The following is a 14904-nucleotide window of genomic DNA, read 5'->3' on the forward strand; positions in this document are numbered from 1 at the left end:
AATACTCAATAGGAGATGACCACTGTAATTACTTTTCCAAAGGGATCTTTGTAAGTGTCTTGAATACCTAAACAGTGGCAGCAGCAACTTGAGTTTGATGCAACAGAAGCTATCATACAGCACTTGTAATTGGGGAGAGAGTGGACTCAGTCTTGATAAGCTAGCCCTTAACTGTACAAAGCTGATTGTCTCTGTGAATCAGTTTTACTGTTGCACAAGGTGAAAACCATCTGACCAGAATTCTTAGCCTCTCACTACCACTGAGAACAGAATCTCTATAGGGTAGAAAGGAAACTTCATTTTAAGAATTTGAGAAACATCACTGTCACCTCAGGAAAGTAATATTGTGCACATATATGTGTATATATATGTGTGTGCGTATATATACGTGTGTGTGTATATTCTGCTGTTAAATCAGTTTAACTGAAATTCCAATTCATATGATTACTTGCGTTGTTTGCAAAAACCATCATTTCAAGAAAAAGAGTTACACAAAATTTATTTTTTGCTGATAGTTGCGTAAGTGATATAACACTATGTGTTTACCTCCACAGTATACATAGAATTCTAAGAGTCTGTTTTAATTCATTTAGCTTGGAATGGCTTTCATTTTTAGCTGTTGGTGCATTCAGTAGCCATGAGTGAGGGAAAGTAGTTTTGCTTTGCTTTGCGTGCTCACTATCCATTGAATTAGGGGATCTAGACATTTTAGAATGTAGAGATGGATTTGTTTTAAGAAGGACCATGCACTTAGATGTATCTTGTACTGCATTTTAGTTCTTTTAGACCAGCTTTTTAAACAAACCTTTGAAGGTACTAGAATCAGTCCCAGACAGTGTGGTTTTTATTCTCACCTCACCAAGAGTCCACTCCCTCCTAGAAAGAGTATGGCCTGCCTGATAGTGAGAAGCCAATGTCAGTTAGATCAATCTTCTTCGCCTAACCTTATCATAACTCCAGGCATTTTTTTTGCCAAGGCTTTGCCTATAAGCTTTAATATTGTCTGTGCTCTGAATAAGTTCAGAATACTGTAAAATAGATCTTTATGTCCATGGGACCAAGTCTAATTACTGGCGTTTTTCCAGTTTTTTATCCCAGGACAGATTGAAATGTTAATGTTTATTTCTCTTTTCTTTAAGGGAAAAACTGAGAATGGGAAGATACTGACAAGTAAACAGTTCTTTCTTAAAATGCAGCATTAGCTGGTTCTCTGTCCTACATGTGGATTAAAAACGAGTCAGAAGAACCCGGGAATAAGTTGCATAAGTAGACATAGGGGAAAAGCAGAAATGCCGTTTGATAGTAAGGGAAAGAAAAGACACACACAGAAATACTACACACACACCAGAAGGGATGGAATAGGGAGACCAGAAAGAATGGGGGTGCAATTGCGGATGAATGTAAACACACATAGTCCTGCGTATTTTCAAAAGCCTTAGAGTATATGCACGTATTAGAACACAGTATAATAATGAGCGTTAGGATTGTGGTGAGTCATCAAGAAACAAAAAATAATTCATATTTGGTAGCCTTCATTTAGGAAGTCAAGGCAAAACGTAACCCTGTCACAAATTTTACAGTACAAGTGATTAAATAAAGTAAGTTTGGATGCCTTAAAATTTAGTTTTTTAAAAAATTGTATACTTAAGTGGATCATTTACCTGTTTCCTAATGACAGCAATTCAAGTGTTTCAAAGAGGGAAACTTAAGTATTAGATTCCAAATTTTCATCAGAAGGAAATTTCATCCCATATGTTCATTAGCAGATGATATTTATTAAATGTTCACATGTATATGGTGGTGTACAAACTGTTACAGTTAGTACATTTTCGTTTTCGTTAAAATATTATAACCAAAAGCTTGTTTGCTGTTAAAAGACCGAAATTCTCAGAGGCTCAGATTTGTTCATTTGGTGCAACACAGCTAATTTGTGTTCAGTAAAGAAATTGGCAGAGTTCATTACCGAATGAGAATAAGCTAGGTGGTTTGAGTCTGCTGTCCCACCACAAACAACAAATTTTAAGTTTTTAAAAATTCACCTTTAAACTGTTTGAAAAGCTGAAAAGATGGCTAAGGAACTGCAAGGTTAAATTAGGGGAGAAAGCCTGGCCCAAGGAGGCAAGTAGATCATCAGAGCACTAAAATCAGTTTTGCCTTTAAGGTATTTGCCAAAACACAAATGGGCTTTGGTTGATCAACTCAAAGAGCAGGAGAAATGAAACAAAGCTCAGAGCGTGTAAAGTTGTAAAGTCTTGAAAAGTTGCCCCACACATTAAGCAGGGAGTAGGTTTACATTAGAACTAAACCTGCTCCCTGCTTAATGTGTGTATTGTAGCACATACCTGATTAGTAATAATTTTAAAATCCAGTAATACCAAGTGTTGGTAAGGATATGGAGCAACACAACTCTGATATACTGCTAGCAGTGATGCAAATTTAGTACAATCATTTTGGAAAAGAATTTAGTGTTTTCTAATAAGGTTGAAGATAAATGTATTCAGTGACCTGGCAGCTCCATTCCTGCATATATACCACTTCCATTCCTGAGTATATACCATGGAGAAAGCATGCTCGTTTGCATTGTCCTTTGGGATAGTACTATCAGAACTAAACCTGCTCCCTGTCCTCCAAACTCCAGGGGACTGTAGAAAAACCTGCCTTGGCAGTGAGCAGACTAGAAAAGGAAAAAGGAAAACACATCCCTGAGAAGTTACTGCTGGCCCACTTACAGATTGGTACAACACAGACTTTGAGTGGGTAGGCCAAGGAATCGCAAACAGTGAATCTCATATAGATAATGCTGCCCAGGAACCTAGCAGAAGCAAACGTAAAACTTCTCTGGCAAAGGGCTTATGTATCCTTACCTCAGCAACTCAATTTCCTACAAATAATTTTCAAGGGCAATAACCAGTTGAAAAATTACCAGAGCACTCAAGAAAACAAGGCAGAGAGAGAACTAACAGGAAAAAAAAATGTGTTTTTTAAATGCAGCAGAAATACATTGACATAGCCAATTGGCATAGTTTTCAAGCACAGATATAAAATAAATAAGCTTACTGTATTTAACAAAATAAACACAAACAATGATTGCAGAGAACAGTAAACTGTAAAAAGTGGCATAGCAGATTTAAGGAGTACCAAATGGGACTTTTAGAAAAGAAAAATGATAACCAAAATTAAAATCTCCGTGAACATTTTGGCAGCACATTGCACTCAACAGAAGAGAGAATTAGGAAATTAAAAGATAAACTAGAAGGAGTTACTTCACTGCTACACAGAGAGAGACACAGTGGTGGAAACTGCAGTAGCAAAGTGGAGAAGGGTGTGGAAAACAACAAATGTAGGTTTGATGGAAGCTCTAGAGAGAGAGGAGAGAGAATGGCTGAGAATTTTCCAGATTTGGTGAAAGACATCAGTCCCAAACAGGAGTAGTGAAAAGAAACACAGACCTAGACACATTGTAGAGAAAATTCAGGGGGAAAAAAAAATTTTAAAGACATTACCTTCAAAAGAATATGACTTTTTAATACCACCAGAAGCCAGTGGGATGATATCCTCAGTATACTGAAAGAAAATAACTCCCAGTCTAGATTTCTTTTTTTTTTTTTTGAGGCGAGGTCTGCATCTGTCCTCAGGCTAGGGAGTGCAGTGGCACAATCTCGGCTCACTGCCAGCTCCGCCTCCCGGGTTCCCGCCATTCTCCTGCCTCAGCCTCCCGGTAGCTGGGGCCACGAAGGCGCCACCTCGCCCGGCTAGTTTTTTTGTATTTTTAGTAGAGACGGGGTTTCACCGTGTTAGCCAGGATGGTCTCCATCTCCTGACTTCGTGATCCGCCCACCTTGGCCTCCCAAAGTGCTGGGATTACAGGCGTGAGCTGCCGTGCCCAGCTCCCAGTCTAGATTTCTACACAGAGTAAAAATATATTTCAAGAATGAATTATATTTGAAAAATATATAAATGAAATATAATTATCTTTGAAAATATATAAATGAAATATATTTTCAAACAAAAAGAATTGATCATCAGCAAATCATTGCCAAAAGAGTTCTAAAGAATAGACTTTTGGCAGAAGTAAAGTGAGCATGGATGGAGGATTCATTTGCAAGAATGAACAGCAAAGGAAGAGGTAAATATGAGAACATGTATATATGATAATGTCTATGGGGCTTAAATCAGAACAAAGAAGTAAAATATCAGACAATTTGTAAATGGCAGGACAGAAGTGGTGGAAAATGGAGTTAAGCTTCTGGGATCTTTGTATTATCCAGAAGGAAGTAAAGTAAACTTTAGACTTTGAAAAACGAAGTATATCTCTAATTTCTAAGGCAACCAGTAAAAAGAAAGAGGAAAATATATGTAACTTCTAAACGAATAGAAGGGGAGAAATGGAAGATTTATTTCCACTTATATTCAACAAGCTGATTCTCAAATATATATAGGAATGCAGAAGGCAAAAAAAAATAGCCAGAATGTTCAGAAAGCAAATGAACAAGGTCGGAGGACTTTCTCTACTTGATAGCAAGATCTATTATAAAGCTACGGTAACTAAAGATTGGCATTAATACAAGGGACAGATAAGCAGATGGAACTAGTATAAAACCCAAAAACAGACCTATATATTTATGTATACATGACATACGACAGAGGTGGCACTGCAGAGCAGAGGGCGGACCTTTCGTGACATGTTCAGTCACAAAGTCAACTCCAGGTGGGTTAAAGAAAAAGCATAAGGCAAAACATGAATTTTTTTCATAAGATAATTTCACATAGGGAAATGTTTTTTTAAAAACAAGACCAAAGGCTGGGCACCATGGCTCACACCTGTAATCCCAGCACTTTGGAAGGCTGAAGTGGGTGGATCACGAGGTCAGGAGATGGAGACCATCCTGGCTAACACGGTGAAACCCCATCTTTACTAAAAATACAAAAAATTAGCTGGGTGTGGTGGCGGCCGCCTGTAGTCCCAGCTACTCGGGAGGCTGAGGCAGGAGAACGGCGTGAACCTGGGAGGCAGAGCTTGCAGTGAGCCAACGTCGCGCCACTGCACTCCAGCCTGGGCAACAGAGTGAGACTCCGTCTCAAAAAGAACCAAAAAGCCGTAACAATGAGAAAAAAATTAAAATGTTAAACTTTTGGTCATCAGAAGCAGCCTTTAGAAAGGGTAAGAAAAAAAAAAAAAAAGCCATGGGACGGGGAAAGATTTATAGTATGTATCACTGACCAAGGGCTTATATACAAATTGTGAAAAGAACTCTTTTTAAAAAGGCAGACAACTCCGGCATTTCACAGAAGAGGGAGGAAGGGAGATTCAATAAATATGTGAAACTAGATTCACCTCAGTAGTAATAAGGGAAATGGAAATGCAATTCAAACCACAATGAAATATTGTAACACACCAGATTGGTGAAAACCAGTGGTAATAACTTAAAAATCCAGCAATATTAAGTGTTGGTAAGGATGTAGAACAACATAACTTTGATATGCTAGCAGTGATGTGAATTTAGTACAGTTACTCTGGAAAGAGTTTAGTATTTTCTTTTTTCTTTTCTTTTTTTTTTTTTTTTGAGACAGTCTCGCTCTGTCGCCCAGGCTAGGGTGCAGTGGCGCTATCTCAGCTCACTGCAAGCTCCGTCTCCCAGGTTCACACCATTCTCCTGCCTCAGCCTCCCCAGCAACTGGGACTACAGGCACCCGCCACCACGCCCAGCTAATTTTTTTGTATTTTTAGTAGAGATGGGGTTTCACCGGGTTAGCCAGGATGGTCTCGATCTCTTGACCTTGTGATCCGCCTGCCTTGGCCTCCTAAAGTGCTGGGATTACAGGCGTGAGCCACCGCACCCGGCCTGAGTTTAGTATTTTCTTTTTTTTTTTTTTTTTTGAGACTGAGTCTCGCTCTGTCGCCCAGGCTGGAGTGCTGTGGCCGGATCTCAGCTCACTGCAAGCTCCGCCTCCCGGGTTCCCGCCATTGTCCTGCCTCAGCCTCCCGAGTAGCGGGGACTACAGGCGCCCACCACCTCGCCCGGCTAGTTTTTTGTATTTTTTAGTAGAGATGGAGTTTCACCGTGTTAGCCAGGATGGTCTCAATCTCCTGACCTCGTGATCCGCCCGTCTCGGCCTCCCAAAGTGCTGGGATTACAGGCTTGAGCCACCGCGCCCGGCCCTTGAGTTTAGTATTTTCTAATAAGGTTGAAGATAAATGTATTCAGTGACCTGGCAATTCCATTCCTACATATTATACCACTTCCTTTCCTAAGTCTGTACCATGGAGAAAAGCATGCTTATGTGCATTAAGGATATTCATAGCAACATTATTCTTAATAGCCAAAAATCTGTCCCTCAAGAGTAAAATGGAAAATGGTGAATATTATAAACAATGAAAATAAACTTTGGTTACATGTAACAACGATGAGTCCACAATGTTGGAGGAAAGAAGCAAGACAAAGAATATATATAGTATGACCCAGTTTATATAAAACAGACAACACTAAAAAGTATTGGTTATGGCAAGCCTTGGCAAACTTTTCTTTAAAGACAAGATGATGACTATTTTAGACTTAACTGCCACATAGTCTCTGTCACAACCAAAAGCTACTAAACTCTGCCACTGTAGGGCAGAAGCAGCCCTAGTCCAACCAAAGCTGTGTTCAGCAAGAACGAACACCTACTTTATGGATACTTGTATTCAAGATAAAATTACTTTTAAAAGTGAGGGAATGGGAGGAGGAAAATGACAACCATAAGAAGCTTTTGGAGAAGGGAGGGATTTATGATCAGGGAAGGATGAATGTGGACTTCCAGGATGCTGGCAGTGCTTGCGTGTGGCTTGCGTGTGGAGGTTGCCCGGGTGTTCACTGTATCTTAAATTCTGTAAAAGTTGCACCACAAGTTGTATGTCTTAAGTTTTAAAAAATAAAAATTTCAGTGTTTCCTTAAATGGTTAATTATTCAGTTTTATGTGGATTTTTGTTTGCTTTTGAATTGCCCTGCTTACTTGCTGAAATGTGTCAAAGAAGTATTTCTAAAAGAACTTAAATAATATAAGACTATTACCTTCCATGTGATTTTTTTAAGTCGCAAACATTTAAAAACATAGAACACTACTTTGGATTAATAATTCAGGATATGACCACTAGATAATATATGTCAGAGGCTTAGATATAATATAGCTTTCAGTGACAGTCTTGGCTTGTTCACACCGAAGAATTACAGCTGTCGTCTTTCTCTTATTCCCAGGCTCAGTAGATGAAGGCGTTTCGGAGGGGTTGCCTACACTTCAAAGCTCGTCTAGCACTGCCGCTCCTCCAGATGATGACGACCGGTCAGTACTGACAGCATTTCGTTACCTCGTAGGGGTTGTGTTTACAACTCCAAATTCAAACATTTCATCTCAGAGTTGTAGAAGTGTATTACAACTTCACTTCAGTATACTTTTCAGAGTAATGAAGTAGCATCATCACATTATAAATTAGAGCACCTGTACAAGGCTTTTTTTTCCCAACGTTTCCAAAACTACCTAGTCCTGTTGCTTTAAATCATATCTGTATCAAGTGTTGGCAAACTATGAACCGCAGGCCAATTCCAGCCCACCACCTTTATTTGTAAATCAAGTATTATTGGAACACAGCCACACTCATTTGTTGACATATTGTTTGTGGATGGCAGAGTTGAGTGGTTGAAACAGACTGTATGGTGTGCAAAGTCAGAATGTGTGCTGTATGGACTGCTGCGAAAACCGTCTGCCAAAGTCTGATCTGTATACCCATAACTCCCTGCCTGCTTGATATTTCCACATAAACGTACAAAGGGCATTTCACATTTAATAAGGCCAAGACAGAACTCTTGATTTCTGACTCCGTGTCTGAATCCTGCTTCTCCAGCCTTCCTCCCATTTCAGTGAGCAGCATCGTTATCCCCTAATTTCTCAAGCAAAATCTCAGGATTATTCTTAATCTTTTTTCCTTACCACTCTTCATCTCCCTCCTTGCTTAGTTAATCCTTAAATGAGTCCTGTTAACTCTGCCTATAAAACATATCCTTGTCTACTTTTCCAGTCTGTACGGTAGCCACCCTACTCTTAAGTCACCCACCATCTTTTGCCTTGACTACTGCAATAGCCTTCAAACTAGCCTCTGATTGCATTCTTCCCCAGTTCGAATCCATTTTCCACGTAGCAGCCAAAATCATCTTTTCTTTTTTAATTAGTCAGATTATATCACTGTTTTAAGCTATGGATTCTTAACATTCTTTATTCATACCTAAAATCTATAGGCCTTGCTATGCCTTCTAAAGCCCTACATGATATGACTTCTGCCTAACTCCTTTCAGACTAGTCTCCCTGTTACCCTACATTCTAGCCTCATAGACCTTTCACAGTTCCTGGAGTACTCCATATTTGTTCCTGCCTTTGGGCCATTCTGTCACTTTAGGACCTTTGCCTGAAAAGCTTGCTCTCTCAGTTTTCGCAGTGTTGGCTCCAGATTCTTGACCTTCAGATCACTGTCTTGGTATCAGTTCTCAAGGAGGCTTTTCCTGACCACCAGTCTCAAGCAGCACCCAGTCACTATTAGATCCTTCTAATTTAATTCTCTGCTCTGATAATTTCCTTGATTATTTATTATCTGTGTCTCACCCACTGAATGTAGACTCCACTGAACGATTGCATTCTTCCTCAGAGAAGGTCCAGGACAATCTTAAAAACTGTATTTGTTGAAAACTTGAAAGATTCAAGGGACTCAAATTAGGTTTATTTTTCTCAAATAGCTAAGCCTGGTAGGGGAGGTTATCAACCGGAATCATTTGTGGATTAATGAAAGCATAAACAAACAGCAGTGTGCCTAGACTCCTTAATTTCAAGTATTAATCAGGTTGTTTGTTCTGTGTTAGATACTGTTCTGCATGGTAGTAATATAGAGATAAGATATGCAGCCCCTTGCCTCAAGGAGCTCAGTCAATTTTGGAGGAAGTATGAGGATTGAAGATAGACAAACAGATTACCATAAGTGATCTGCAGAGCTCTGTTGCCCTGCATAGGAGGATGCCTACCGCAACCACTGAAAAATCAAAGACGGCTTCCCTGAGGAGCATGTGGCTTCCTAGCTGCATTTCGTAAAATGAGTAGGCATTTGGTATAGGATATGTTTGGGGAGTATGACAAAAAATGAGGCTAGAAAGGTACAGAGAGCTCAGATCATGAGGAATCGTGTATGCCTTGCAAAGGGGTTTGATTTTATTCTGAAGATAACAGCCATTGCAGAATTTTAGACAGGGGACTGATTTGATCAGGTCGCTAGATACAGTGAGAGGGATGGATTAGAGGAGTGTGGAGCTAAATGGAGAGAGTTATTAATTCAGGCTTGTATTAATGAAGGCCTAAATTTAAGAAGTGGTTAGAAGGAAAGAATTGGCGAGATTAAGGACATCAAAGGTAAAATAGTTGATGATATGTTCTGTGGTTGTATGTCATTCTGGGCTGGGTGCGGTGGCTCATGCCCGTGATCCCAGCACTTTGGGACGCCAAGGCAGGCAGATCACCTGAGGTCAGGAGTTCGAGACCAGCCTGGTCAATATGGTGAGACCCCATCTCTACTAAAATACAAAAATTAGTCGGGCGTGGTGGCAGGCGCCTGTCATCCCAGCTACTTGGGAAACTGAGGCTGGAGAATCACTTGAACCCGGGAGGCAGAGGTTTCAGTGAGCTGAAATCACGCCACTGTACTCCAATCCAGCCTGGGTGACAGAGCGAGACTCCATCTCAAAAAAAAGAAAAAAGGCATTCTGGACAGTAACATTGTTTTTCATATTGTGTGTGTGTGTGTTTTTTTTTTTTTTTTTTTTGAGACGGAGTCTCGCTCTGTTACCCAGGCTGGAGTGCAGTGGCCGGATCTCAGCTCACTGCAAGCTCCGCCTCCCGGGTTCACGCCATTCTCCTGCCTCAGCCTCCCGAGTAGCTGGGACTACAGGCGCCCGCCACCTCGCCCGGCTAGTTTTTTGTATTTTTTAGTAGAGACGGAGTTTCACCGGGTTAGCCAGGATGGTCTCGATCTCCTGACCTCATGATCCGCCCGTCTCGGCCTCCCAAAGTGCTGGGATTACAGGCTTGAGCCACCGCGCCCGGCCTGTTTTTCATATTGTTAGTGAAACTTGAAATCTAACAGTTAAACTGTTTGAAAAAGTCTTTAAATGTTTTATCTTTTTTCATTTAAAATTGACCTGTAGCAGTGTTTATTCAGTTTAAAAATCAGAGCCTGGTTGCCTTCTTTGGTCTGTTTTTTTTAGATTGGAAAATGTTCAGTATCCCTACCAACTCTACATTGCTCCTTCTACCAGCAGTACAGAACGACCAAGTCCAAATGGTCCCGACAGACCTTTTCAGTGTCCAACCTGCGGGGTGCGTTTCACCCGTATTCAGAACCTAAAGCAGCACATGCTCATCCACTCAGGTAATGTCACCTTCCCTGTTGTTGCATAAGTGAACATTCTAAAAATAAACATTTTATTTTGGAATCCCAGTTAAAATAGAAAACAGGGGTTTCTGAGTTTTAAAAAAAACTCTGAGAAGTCAAATGAAAACAGATTAGCTAAGGTTTATTGCCAAAATGGTGCAGTGTCAGAAAGCTGTTTGCCATCAGTGTTAAGTATTCTGATTAAAAGAACATAAGGTGATATGGAGTGAGTACTTTGTAAATAAAGAGACATATTAGGTGTGCACATAGAGGTGAGATAGATAAGCACAACCACAGATGGTAAAGCAAATAGGGTTAAAAGGGTCTGTATGGGTGTTCTTTGTGCTGTTCTTCTTATAATGTCTCTGTAAGTTTGAAATTATTCCCAAATAAAAGTGTGTTTAAAAATGTAATATTTTCTTGCAATTTACTTTCAGTTCTACAGTCCTAAATCTCTGTGTGCCCTGATGAGTCAGCTTTGTAGTTTGTATTTTTTTAAAACATAAGAGATATTTTGGATAAATGTATAGAAGGGATTTGAAACTTTAGTTCACTAATCACATGAAGGCAACAGGATTCTTGTGGGTAAAACACTGACCTCTGATGAGTAAGAGATCTCTGCTGCTGTTTCAGCTGCGTGAGTTACTAGCTCACTTTCCCCTTCTGTAGATAGGTCTTACAGTCCCTGTCCTAGCACCAGCTCTCTGTGACTTTGTTCAGTCAGCAGATTATGTTTTGAAAGGTTTTAAAATTTTTTCCCCAAAACACTGTGATAATGCATTTGAGGAGACTATTAGTACACTTTATAACTCATTTATTTCTATCAGTATTACCCAAAAAAACCCATTTTATCAAATGATGGTTCTGTCATGCTCATTACATTCAGAGATGTTAAAATTGTTCTTTCTTCTTCTCATTTCTCTGTGAGATAGGGAACAAAGAGTAGGTACTGATGATTTTCACATCTTTTCAATATAAGCCTTTCTAATGAAATGAAATAATACATGGTGTTACATGGGGATTTGGGTTCTGTCTATATACTGTAGTTAAATTGTGTTTTGAAGTTAGTAAAATAGATGATTTAGAAAAGTATTCAAAAATCAACTTCAGTAGACATTACCTAATTTGCCTCCCCTACTGCCTTTTTCTTTTCCTTTTTAAGCACTTGTGACTTTTCACATATTCTTTTTTTTTTTTTGAGACGGAGTCTGGCTCTGTCGCCCAGGCTGGAGTGCAGTGGCTGGATCTCAGCTCACTGCAAGCTCCACCTCCCAGGTTCACGCCATTCTCCTGCCTCAGCCTCCCGAGTAGCTGGGACTACAGGTGCCCGCCACCTCGCCCAGCTAGTTTTTTGTATTTTTTTTAGTAGAGACGAGATTTCACCGTGTTAGCCAGGATGGTCTGGATCTCCTGACCTCATGATCCGCCCGTCTCGGCCTCTCAAAGTGCTGGGATTACATGAGCCACCGCGCCCAGCCATGACTTTTCACATATTCTGCACATTTTCTGAGATACTGAATTAGAGTATGTTTTTACTGGTAATTTTTGTCTTTTCAGATGATCTATTGCTACAGAAATATAGTTCAGAAATTTGTAGGGTTTATGACTTTTCAGTTTATTTTTGTTTTTAGATATTTTGTTTTGCTTTATTTATAGGAATTAAACCATTTCAGTGTGACCGCTGTGGGAAAAAGTTCACCAGGGCTTACTCGCTAAAGATGCATCGCCTAAAGCATGAAGGTAAACGCTGTTTCCGGTGCCAGATATGTAGTGCCACTTTCACTTCCTTCGGGGAATATAAACACCACATGAGGGTTTCCCGGCACATTATCCGCAAGCCTCGGATTTACGAGTGCAAAACATGTGGCGCCATGTTCACCAACTCTGGAAATTTAATCGTGCACCTGAGGAGTCTGAACCATGAAGCATCAGAGCTAGCAAACTACTTCCAGAGCAGGTGAGGTGCACAACAAAAACCCAACCAGGAAAACTGCTTTCTAAACTCTCTTTTCCTGCTTTTAGGGCAGCCTTCTGTGTTTTTACATTAGGTTGCCAGCTAGTCAGTCCCCGATCTGATAAAATTTTGCTGAGTCTTCTAAGCATATAAAATTATAAACATTTTATAGTTGGTATTAAAAATATCTTCCTGCACAAGTAGACTACTTGTCCTCTTGAGATATTTTTTAAATAATAGAAGGTTTAAGTAATTCCGTAATGGACCTTAAATAGATCTTATCGGAAATTTTTTTTTTTTTTTTGAGGTGGGGTCTCGCCCTGTCTCCCAGGCTGGAGTGCAGTGGCAAGCTCCGCCTCCCAGGTTCATGCCATTCTGCTGCCTCAGCCTCCCAAGTAGCTGGGACTACAGGCGCCCGCCACCATGCCTGGCTAATTTTTTGTATTTTTAGTGGAGACGGGGTTTCACCGTGTTAGCCGGGACAGTCTCGATCTCCTGACCTTGTGATTCGCCTGCCTTGACCTCCCAGAGTGCTGAGATTACAGGCGTGAGCCACTGCGCCTGGCCTTATTGGAAGTTTTACCATGTCAGATGATACTTAGTGGTAGTGGATTACTTCAGACTCTGGATGTTAATAAAATTCTTGACCACTTCTCTCTATTTAAAAAAATTCTATATAAAGGAATATCCATTGGCCAGTAAGAAAAATTTTCAGTAGCAACTATAATGGGTGTGATGGTTTAGATCATGAAGTCATTCCTATTTTCATTCAGTTTAGAGCTCTATTATTTTAATATTAATATATAATAGAATTACCTTTCTGATTTGTAGGGCATCCAAGGAAATCAGGTTCTAGTTCTAGCTCTGCCACTAACTGCTGTTGATTAAACGTGTCACTTTACAGATGAAAAAGCTTGAAACTTAGAGAAAGATAAAATGTAAGCTTTAAATGATGGTTTCTAAGGCCTCCTCTAGATATAAAACTGTTGTTTTAAATTGTTTATAAGAATTGTACTTCTGCAGGAATCCTTAGTTTCTAATTAAATGAAATTTTTACAAATCTTTTTTTTTTTTTTTTGGAGACAGAGTCTTACTCTGTCACCCAGGCTGGAATGCAGTGGCACAATTTTGACTTACTGCAACCTCAGCCTCCTGAGTAGGTGGGATTACAGGTGCCCACCATTACACTCAGCTAATATTTGTATTTTTAGTAGAGATGGGGTTTCATCATGTTGGCCAGTCTGATCTTGAACCCCTGACCTGAAGTGATCTGCCTGCCTTGGCCTCCCAAAGTGCTGTGGGATTACAGGCGTGAGCCACCATGCCCAGCCCAAATCTTTACATTTTAAGTCACCTTTATTTTTAAAACCTTTTTATTTTTTAATTGAATAGATGGGGTCTTGCAGTGTTGCCCAGGCTGAAGTGCAGTGGCTATTCATAGACACAATCATAGCGCACTACAGTCTCAAACTCCTGGGGTCAAGCAATTTCCTGCTGGGACTACAAGTGTGGGTCACCATGCCTGACTTAAAACCTTATTTTTAAACAAATTCCAAATTATTCCTGCATAGATTTTATTTTTCCCCTCAACCATTCATTTTGTTTAATGCAGTCATCTCTAATTCTGAATGTGTGGCTGCCATATCACTAAACCTTAGATTATACATATCATATTAAACACAGTTTGTTCAGGACTAAAATAGTGTTGCTGTTAACTACTCATGTTATCTTTATCTTCCTGTGCAGAGCCCTGCATTCTCCACTCTTCTTCTCTAATACCTGAAGACTTTTTAGAAGACACAACATAGGGCATTCTAAATTGCTTTGCAGATGAGCAGATTTTAATTTTTTATTAATACTGAACAGTAAAATTATAACTTTATCAAGTCTAATTACATATATTATTGACAATTCTGGTATAATGAAATTTTTAGTTCAGTAATAAAGATCTAAATAAAGCCTCTAAGATAAGACTTATTTCACATACTTAGTTTCAATTACCAAAAAATGCTTATAAGTTGAAAATTTAGGAAATACAGAAAAGTATAAAGAAATTTAATGTTTTCTGATCTCAACACTTAAGGAAATTAGCCACTGTTTTAGTATATTTTACTGTCCGTGTTTCCTGTGGGGACCAATAATTACTTTTTGAGGATTAACAACCAATCTCAAGGCATTCATTTCCACATTCTGATTCAAAGATAATTTATTAGTATTTTCATATACCAAATGTAATAGCAGGATACACATAAATTACTTTGTACATTTCCCAACTTTATAGTAGATTTTGTATCAGGTCATTTATGCATAAGGACTTAGTTTCTTAACTAACCCATGTCAAGTTTAGTAATACAAAGCTAGGTTTATATATCTCTTACTCAATGTATAATCAAGAAAAGTTAAGCATTACTCAGATGATCTTTGTTTAAGTGAGCATGCTAAATTTGTTTTGTATATAGAAACTCCCCTGCATAGAACAAGAAAGGCTGTTAAGGTGTCCAAAGTTAT

General features: G+C 39.4%; 1 protein-coding gene across 25 annotated transcripts in view; it reads left to right on the top strand.

The window, feature by feature from the left end:
- The window catches only part of ZBTB44 (zinc finger and BTB domain containing 44), an 87671-nt gene that overhangs the window by 53046 nt on the left and 19721 nt on the right, over positions 1–14904 (top strand). For 11 of the 25 annotated variants that reach the window (XR_637988.4, XR_637987.3, XM_009187671.4 and 8 more), the window contains exons 3-5: positions 7234–7318; positions 10276–10439; positions 12099–12182. Coding sequence is in view for 21 of the 25 variants with exons in the window: in XM_009187671.4 (XP_009185935.2) it covers positions 7234–7318; positions 10276–10439; positions 12099–12182 (333 nt within the window). In the remaining 4 variants the exon portion in view is untranslated. Of the gene's footprint in view, positions 1–7233; positions 7319–10275; positions 10440–12098; positions 12400–13227; positions 13335–14904 lie in introns of those variants that run through there. The other 14 variants (XR_004177291.1, XM_009187682.4, XM_009187681.3 and 11 more) reach the window with 6 other exon arrangements.

The sequence above is a fragment of the Papio anubis genome, chromosome 12 (genome assembly GCF_008728515.1).
Source record: "Papio anubis isolate 15944 chromosome 12, Panubis1.0, whole genome shotgun sequence".
Classification (NCBI taxonomy): Eukaryota; Metazoa; Chordata; class Mammalia; order Primates; family Cercopithecidae; genus Papio; species Papio anubis.